Source organism: Daktulosphaira vitifoliae, unplaced genomic scaffold (genome assembly GCF_025091365.1).
Source record: "Daktulosphaira vitifoliae isolate Bord-2020 unplaced genomic scaffold, ASM2509136v1 Scaffold_3, whole genome shotgun sequence".
Classification (NCBI taxonomy): domain Eukaryota; kingdom Metazoa; phylum Arthropoda; class Insecta; order Hemiptera; family Phylloxeridae; genus Daktulosphaira; species Daktulosphaira vitifoliae.
The window spans coordinates 22310689-22320242 of NW_026099574.1; the positions used below are offsets into that span (position 1 = coordinate 22310689).

The window sequence follows — 9554 nt, forward strand, 5'->3', positions numbered from 1 at the left end:
AAACTTTCACTTTAAAGGACAAAAAGAAGTTGGTTCAAAATGATTACTTTTAATATATTAAAAATCGATAATAATTTGAAAATAATTAATTATAAAAATTATATAATAGATAATTAAACGAATTACTAATCTGGATATAATTATGGAAATAGGAGTTGATGTTGGGTTGGGTTGGTTACATTTTTAACTTTATAATGCTACAACTCATTGAAAAATGTATGAATCAACACAATTTTTTTATGAGAAATAATATTTTTTAATAATCCCATTTTTATTCGACATTCTTTATCTTAATCAGGGTATTAATAAGGAACTAGCAGATCATGCAGCTTTTGTAATTATCCACCAATTTCTTAGAATTAAACACTATCTACTGATTTGCATCGAAGCGTTTCTTATGATAGTGATTTTAATCACTGTCAGATTAAATCTATACTGGACCCAACTATGCAACGTCCCCACTATGCCGCGACTCCACTGTGCTGGGTTTTTTTTTTGTAAGGGAATAGGACAAATTCCTCCTAAATTTTTCTAGTACAAAGAACGCTTCACTTATATAATATACACTATTTAAATATTGTATATTATATAAATGTCGCCTATTGATATGTTATTATTACTTAATGTTAGATATATTTAATAATAGAGCAACAACCTATTTTTACTAGTTTTATAACTCATAAAATGGAAAATAGTCATGATATTTATCACAGTTTTATATGAACTTGAATGAACGTAATAATTAACTAAGTGTTTTATAATAAATGCATCACTCTATATAGCTATAACTATATGACATAATTAATTTAATTATTCTTAGAATTCTTTTAATAATATCTTACTAAATAATTAAGTTTTATAAAAATATTTTAGATAAATTTGGTAGAAACTTTTGATATTGTTCAAATTGTCGGTGAAGGCTGGTTTGGAAAAATTTTGTTGGTTGAACATCGCGGAACTGACAACGAAATGGTTTTGAAATCTTTACCAAAAAATTATACGGCTGTAAAAGACTTTTATCGAGAATTTCATTACAGTTACCATTTAAGTGCCCATCGTAATATTGTTTCAACGTTTGATGTAGCTTTTCAAACAGCTAGTTTTTACGTATTTGCTCAGGAGTATGCACCTCTAGGTGATCTAACATCTAATATATCGGACAATGGAATAGGTGAATTACACAGTAAATCAGTAGCAAAACAGGTTAGTTATTCATTATTTAAAAACTAATTGTAAATAATTTATAGTAGTAAAAATAAAATAAGTCCTTTACTTAATTAATTAACAATTAATATATTGATATTTGTTGATAGTGAATATCAAAACATTGCTTAGTACCTATTTAATTATTGTAAATCATTAAGCTTGTTATACAACATGAAAATATTGAGAAAAATAATTTTAATTTAAACAATCAACAGAAAACGATAATAATAATTTTTAAAAATATGAAATTATAATAAGTATACTAAGCATTCATTGTAGAGGTACATTAATAAGAGAATACGATAAACATATAATATTTACTAAAATATTTTTCACTATTCTATAATAATACAATAGACCCTAATAATACACCCTAATCTTTCATCAAGGTTATTAGTTATTTGTATTTCAAGAATATACGAGGTATAAATCTTCAAAGTCACAGTAATTTATTAGTGGGTAGACTGGGAGTGTGTAAAATAGAGCCCAGTTTTGATTTTTATCTAAAATTGTTTTAGCTTCGATGCGAAGCTGAGAAGGTATTGGTTTTACTATGATGTGTTTCTTTTTTTTGTGTCTGTTACCACTTTTTCTCAGCTCTCACCGAACGGATTTCTTTCAACGATACGTCAAAAGATCACAAATCGTATCTAGTCGAAGACATTACCCTTCAAAATTGAAAAAATTTCCCTTGTTCCCCATAAATGGGAGAAACCTCCAAAAAAATTACAAATTTAAAAATCGCTAATTTTCGAATTTTTTTCAATTTTTTTACTTAAAACTGCCATAACTTTTTAAAAAATGACCAAATCATTTTAATTTTTTTTTTAGTTTAATTAATATTTTTAATTTAATTTATTGATAGATACCTTTATATATAGATATATGAGGTATTTACCTATCATTTGGTATATATTTTTTAAAAATCTGACCCTTTACCTGCTCACAGGTGGGGATTCAAAATAATAACTTTTTCAACTAAATTTTTGAAAGTGTTCGGTTACAAAGCTATAACTTTTTGAAAATTTGACCTTTTTTCTGCACACAGAGGGGGATTTAAAATAACAACTTTTTCACAAAAAATTAACTTTTTCAACTTAACTTTTGAAAATGTTCCGGAAGGTCTGACACTTTTATATATATCTTAAATTAAAGCTAATGTAATGTACTTTAATACTATATATAACTGATATTTTAGCTTCGATGCGAAGCTGAGAAGGTATTGGTTTTACTATGATGTGTTTTATTTTTTTATTGTTACCACTTTTTCTCAGCTCTCACCGAACGGATTTCTCTCAACGATACGTCAAAAGATCACAAATCGTATCTAATCAAAGACATTACCCTTAAAAATTGAAAAATTTTCCCTCGTTCCCCGTAAATGGGAGAAACCTCCAAAAAAATTACAAATTTAAAAATCGCTATTTTTGGATCAAGTATAATGATATCTGACAGTGATTAAAATCACTATCAAAAAAAACGCTTCGATGCAAATCTTTAGATAGTGTTTTAATTTTAAAAAANCTTCGATGCAAATCTTTAGATAGTGTTTAATTTTAAAAAATTGGTGGATTATTCCAAATGCTACATGATCTGCTAGTTCCTTATTAATATCCTATTTAAGATAAAGTATGTCAAATGAAAAAGGGATTATTAAAAATATTATTTCTTATAAAAAAATTATGTTGATCCATACACTTTTCAATAAGTTATAGCATTATAAAGTTAAAAATGTGAAAAATAAAATCGAGAATTTTCACACAAAAAGCCATTTTCACCGTTAAGACAAAATAAAGTCCGAAATTTTTTTTTTGCATAATAAAGTAAATTACATTAGCTTTAATTTAAGATATATATAAAAGTGTCAGACCTTCCGGAACATTTTCAAAAGTTAAGTTGAAAAAGTTAATTTTTTGTGAAAAAGTTGTCATTTTAAATCCCCCCCTGTGGGCAGGTTAAGTGTCAGATTTACAAAAAAAATATACCAAATGATAGGTAAAGACATCAAGCATCTATATAAAAAAAAATTATATTGATATGTTCATTTTTGAAAAAGTTACGGCAGTTTTTAGTAAAAAAAATTGAAAAAATTTCGAAAATTAGCGATTTTTAAATTTGTAATTTTTTTGGAGGTTTCCCCCATTTATGGGGAACAAGGGAAATTTTTTCAATTTTGAAGGGTAATGTCTTCGATTAGATACGATTTGTGATCTTTTGACGTATCGTTGAGAGAAATCCGTTCGGTAAGAGCTGAGAAAAAGTGGTAACAGACACAAAAAAAAATAAAACACATCATAGTAAAATTAATACCTTATCAGCTTCGCATCGAAGCTAAAATATCAGTTATATATAGCTTTAAATTATGATTTAATCAATTTTTATCAGTTGAATGATTGATAAATGTATAAAATCTCAGTGGATCAAAATTTCTCAATTCGTCTTTAATTAATGTCATGTACATCATTAATGTAATAAGGTTGATTTACGATTTTTTTGTCGTTTACTTATTGTAAAATAAAAATAAAAATAAAAATTCAGATTAATATTAAAATTAGATATTAAACTTCTATAATTTTTTCAAGTGTTATAATTTATTTAGCTAGTTTCTGCAATTCAATACATCCATAGTTATGATTTGGTACATAGAGATATAAAATTGGATAATATTTTGGTTTTTAAAAGTGACTTTTCAAGAATTAAGTTGTGTGATTTTGGAGAAACTAGAAAAAATGGCAGTTGGGTCACTCGTCGTAACGAATGGATTCCATATATGCCCCCTGAAATTTTAGTTATAGACACAGAACATAAATATAAGTAAGTATTTCAATTTAAACTTATTTATGGGTAGCGTGTGGTAGTTTATTAGACTATTAAATAGATATAAAATTATTTTAGCTTGGGAATGTAAAAGAGGAAGCCCTTCATGGCTTTGTTCTGAAAACTATTTGGATCGTCATTCCATATTGTAAACTTAAAAATACGCGCACTCCTTATACATAATTAAGTTATTGGAAATGGTATAAATCTATTATTTTACTTTTAATAAAATATTTTATTTTAATATTTTGGTTAGCGATAGGATAATAAAACCACGTGTTAAAAAATCATCACGGCGGGACCTTGTTTACTGAGAAACAATAGAAAATATATGAAGTATTTATCAAAAAATGTTCGTATTCTTTCATTTATTTTTTAAAACATTATGGCAATTTTGAGTAAAAAAAATAATTGAAATTAACCTATTATAAAAATTATATTTTTTGGCGAGGTTTCGAATATAGGAAATGTGCGTAATGTTTTGATTTAAATACGATTCGATATCTTCTGACGGTTGTTGAGCGAAATTCCAGTGAAAACGGAGAAATGTGATAACGGATATAAAAATAAATAAATAAATAGATCATAATTAAGTTAATATTCCCTTAGCTTCGTATCGAAACTAAAATTATATATATATATGAATATATTAATATTTTCAGGGATTGTTTAAACAATGAATTTATTTGGTTATAATAAATAACTGGATAAAGTATACTTGACCCAACTATAATATCTAGTTTAAATCTGTAAATAAATGTAGTTAACTCTGCTTTATTATTGATGCAACTATATAAATTAGTTTAACTAATTTAACTATTTAATCGCTATAATAATTATAATTTTCGATTAAAAAAAAATAGTTTTTCATGTGTAAATATCTTTTTAAACTTGTATTGAAAATTAATTAAATCAAATTTTATTTATAGGGTAGATACTTCCCATGATGTTTGGCAATTTGCTGTAGTATTATTTGTTTGTTTAACTGGTTGCTTACCGTGGCAAAAAGCCAGTTCTGAAGATCCTAGATTTGTAAGTTATGTTTACTGGTTAACAAGTAATGGTATAATGAGTCCATTTAGAAGACCCAAGTTGTTTAAGCTTTTAACGTCAAATGCTCAAAGAATGTTTCGAAAATTTCTTCAGCCAAACATTTTAACTAGGCCAAATCTTTTGGACGAAGTGCAAAACTTCTTAGATGAACGATGGCTTTCCAAGTATATGTTAGACAAAACTAAACGTAAGTTAAAACTTAACACTATTTGTGTCTCAAAAGATTTGATTTTGAAATATCGTGGTACCAATAATTAAATATTAGAATAAAAAACTAATGAATAAATTAGTTATTATAATTTAAAAAAAAAATAAATTTTTTTTTTTTTAATTAAAAGTAGTTTTTTTATCATTTTTTTGTACAGGTTGGGTTGGGTCGATTCAGGGTAAAACACTCATTTTTTCAGAAACTACTGAACATTTTAAATTTTGTATAGTAAAAATTATTTGGTTCAAAAAACAACATTATTTTACAAAGACAATTTTTTTTTATTTCTTCAGGGATACAAAATCTTTACTATTTTTTTAAAATGTGAACCCCTATGCTTGACTTGATAATATAATAGACAAAAAAAAACGGTAGCACAGTGGGGTCGAGGCACAGTGTGGACGAGGCATAGATAGGACAAGTATAGATGATATCTGACAGTGATTAAAATCACTATCATAAGAAACGCTTCGATGCAAATCTGTAGATAGTGTTTCCTTTAGAGAAATTGGTGAAATATTTTAAAAGCAACATGAACTCTTATTTCTTTAATTATATCCTNGGACTACAAGGAACTTTCATCAGAAGCAAAAATATACTTTTCTAAATCAAATTTTCGCGTTGTTTTCAAATCTGCAAGTAGACTATTTCTATCACTTCTAATTTTTTATATTATTACTAATTATATATATAAAATAATAATTAAAAGAAAAAAAAATTTGTTTTCAAATTATTACTGATTTGATTTTTAATATGTTAAAAATAATCAGTCCAAATTTTCATTTTTAACCTATTTTTTTGGTTCTTTAAAGTTGATGAAAAATTTTTGATAAAGATTTATGAAAGTTTATAGTAAAAAAAATTGAATATATTACCATAACTTTTAGCTCAATTACAAGTTTAAAATTGACATCTAGGCCAGTCAACAAAGGAAAAATTTCTTAAAAAATTCCAAACCAAATTTTGTTTTTTTAATAGTTGAATTAAAATATGTATAATGACATACTAATAGTCCTCATTGATTGAAATTGAGCTTTTTATTTACAGCCTCGCAAAAGTTCAAAAATATGAGCTTTTTTAATTTTGTTAAAAAATATTTATCTTACAAAATAAGTTTCGTACAAAAGTTGTTTAAAAGACAATTATAAACAAAAAAATTATCTTATATTTTATAGTAGTGTATTTTAATATACACTTAAGTGTAGTGTATATTAAGATACAACCGATAGAGTAGGTAATTGATTTGACGCTATATTATTTAAACCCAACTAAACGCTAAATTGTACATTCCGAAACAACAATCATATTATGTCAATTGCCACCGGAATTTCTGGTAATATTTTTCTTTTTCTTTGCCTTAATCCCAACTACTTGGGGTCGGCCACCCTTATCCTAAGCTTCCACTTGACACGATCTCCCACATCTTCTACGCTCACATCAGCTGTCCTCAAATCGCATTCAATAGCATCCCTCCATCTCTTTTTTGGTCTTCCTCTATCTCTTCTTCCTTCAACATTCATTTCTATAACTGTTCTTACAGCTTTCGATTCTTCTTTCCTCATAACATGACTAAACAATCTAAGTCTATTTTCTGTCATCTTATCCACGATTGACGCAACACCTATACTTCCTCTTATATGCTCGTTCCTTATCCTATCTTCTCTAGTCACTCCACTCATCCAACTAAGCATTCTCATCTCTGCTACACTTATTCTCTGCTCTACTTTCTTATCAACCGCCCAACACTATGAACCATACATCATAGCTGGCCTTACAATTTCATACTGAATTTAAAAACATTAATTACATTTTTTATATTTAATTAGTAATAATATAAAAAATTAGAACTGATAGATAAAGTCTAATTGCAGATTTGAAAACAACGCGAAAATTTGATTTAGAAAAGTATATTTTTGCTTCTGATGAAAGTTCCTTGTAGTCCAGTGCATTCATTTATAGTAACAAACAGTTTTTATTGATAATTATTGTATCAAGCCCTTTAAATTTTTATACACGTAAAAGTAAAGCAAAATATAACTTCTTTATTATTTTTATAATTTCTCCGTTTAAATTACAATATTAAATATCAATTTCATACTAAATTTAATAATTATAATTAGTATATATTCATATATTATATTTTAAAATCAAAGAACTACTAATCATGATATAATTAAAGAAATAAGAGTTGATGTTGCTTTTGGAATAATCCACCAATTGCCTAATTAAAACAAAAAAAAAAAAAGTTTGTTGGGAATTTTTTCTGCTATTCTGCAAAATTACTCCTTCGTTGACTAGAATGAATCATTAAATAGAAAATTTTATGAGAATTAAAACAATGTTATTTTTAAGATTAATATGCAGTCAGAAAGTTTTATAATTATTATTTATTGTAAATTTATCAGAAAAACTCATTATTTTTTGCATTTTTATCGTAATAGAACACTTAAATAGAAATCATAGTAATCATTTCTAAGTAATTTTTGATATTTAAAAAGATTCTACTATTGAAATATCCAGAACTGAATTAATTTTAATGATTTACTTTAACTAAAAAAAAAAAAGTTAATATTTTGAATCCCTCTTGTGGGCAGGTAAAGGGTTAGATTTATAAAAAAAACCAAATGATAGATAAAGACATGCATCTAAATAAAAAAAAATATACTGATTTGGTCATTTTTGATAAAGTTATAACAATTAACAAAGTTATAAGTTTTATACACTGGACTACAAGGAACTTCCATCAGAAACAAAAATATACTATTCTAAATCAACTTTTCGCGATGTTTTAAAATGTGCAATTAGACTTTTTCTATCACTTCTAAGTTTTAATATTATTAAAAAATAGTATTTACATATAAAAAAAAATAATTAAGAACAAAAAAAATTGTTTTAAATTAATACTGATTTTGATTATTAATAAGTTAAAAATAAGGAAAATGACATATTTAACCTATTTTTTTAATCGTTTAAAGTTGATTACTGTAAATATTTATAATAAAAAAAAAAAATTTATTTTACCATAACTTTTAGCTCAATTGGAAAGTTTGACATTGACATCATTAAATAGAAAATTTTGTGACAATTAAAAAAATTGTATCGTTAAGATCAATATGCAGTCAGAAAGTTTTATAATTACTATTTATTGTAAATTTATCAGAAAAGCTCAATATTTTTATGCATTTTTATGGTAATAGATAACTTAAATAGAAATAATAGAAATCATTTCCTTGTAACTTTTGGTGTTTTAAAAGATTCTATAAGTGAAATATTCAGAACTTAATTAATTTTAATGATTTACTTTAACTAAAGAACCGAAACAAAGTTGTTAAAAAGATTTACTCAATTGAGCGTATTATAAAATTTGATTATATTTGTAAAAATCAATTGTTAATTCAGGNTATAAAAACAATCATTTTGTTTAGAAATGATTTATATAGTCACATGTTACCAAAAAATGTGTCATATTATAGTCTAGTAGTAGCACACAAAAATAGAGTAAAAAAATTATTAAATTACAAAGTAAAATGATTAAATTTTGTAGTTGAAACCTATCATATCAAACTTAATTCGTCAATAAATACTTTGAAAACATTAGAAATGAATGATTTTAATTGTCTTTGTGGAGAACATGGAATAACTAACTGTTTAATTGATAAATTAGAATTTTTTTTCAATTTTTGAGGGTAACTAATTTTAATCATTTAACGTATCGTTGAAAAATATAGGTCAAGTTAGAGCAGAGAAAATAAATGATAATCACAAAAATATATATTCTCAGCTTTGCATCGAAGCTAAAACTTAAAATATAGTAAAATAATTTTAATACGAATAAGAAATTTCTTCTTGCAAGGGGCGACTAAAGTGATGGGATCCTTGATCTTTATTGAAGTTATTGAATCTAAATGAGATAAAAATCAAACGAGTTAAAAATTTATATTAACTTAAAAAGAATTAAGAAAAAATGCAAAAAATTCATTGCCATACGCGGGTTGAAACATCGTACCCCAAGCGTGTAAAACATGAGTTATACCATATCGGGAACCGAATGTTGTTACAGTCGAGTGAAAAAATTGGCTATTTAAGCTAAATTAAACTTCAAAGTTATTTTTCTCGACTTAAAAGAAGCAAACAAATTTAAATAAGTTTAACTTTCTATGCTATATTAATTTTAATTTTATATAATATTTATGAAAATCTGTAGTCCCCTTGTCAGGTATTTTAAAATAAAATAAAATACAAAACCCAGAATTTTAACACAAAAATAGCA

The 9554-nt window shown here is 25.4% G+C and overlaps 1 protein-coding gene across 1 annotated transcript in view; it reads left to right on the forward strand.

Moving 5' to 3' along the window:
* The first annotated feature begins 853 nt into the window (after positions 1–853).
* The window catches only part of LOC126901933 (serine/threonine-protein kinase meng-po), an 11747-nt gene continuing 3046 nt past the window's right edge, over positions 854–9554 (forward strand). Inside the window, exons 1-3 of the mRNA XM_050678882.1 lie at positions 854–1203; positions 3806–4020; positions 4953–5263. Of these exons, the coding sequence (XP_050534839.1) occupies positions 970–1203; positions 3806–4020; positions 4953–5263 (760 nt within the window). The 5' untranslated portion in view covers positions 854–969. The remainder of the gene's footprint in view (positions 1204–3805; positions 4021–4952; positions 5264–9554) is intronic.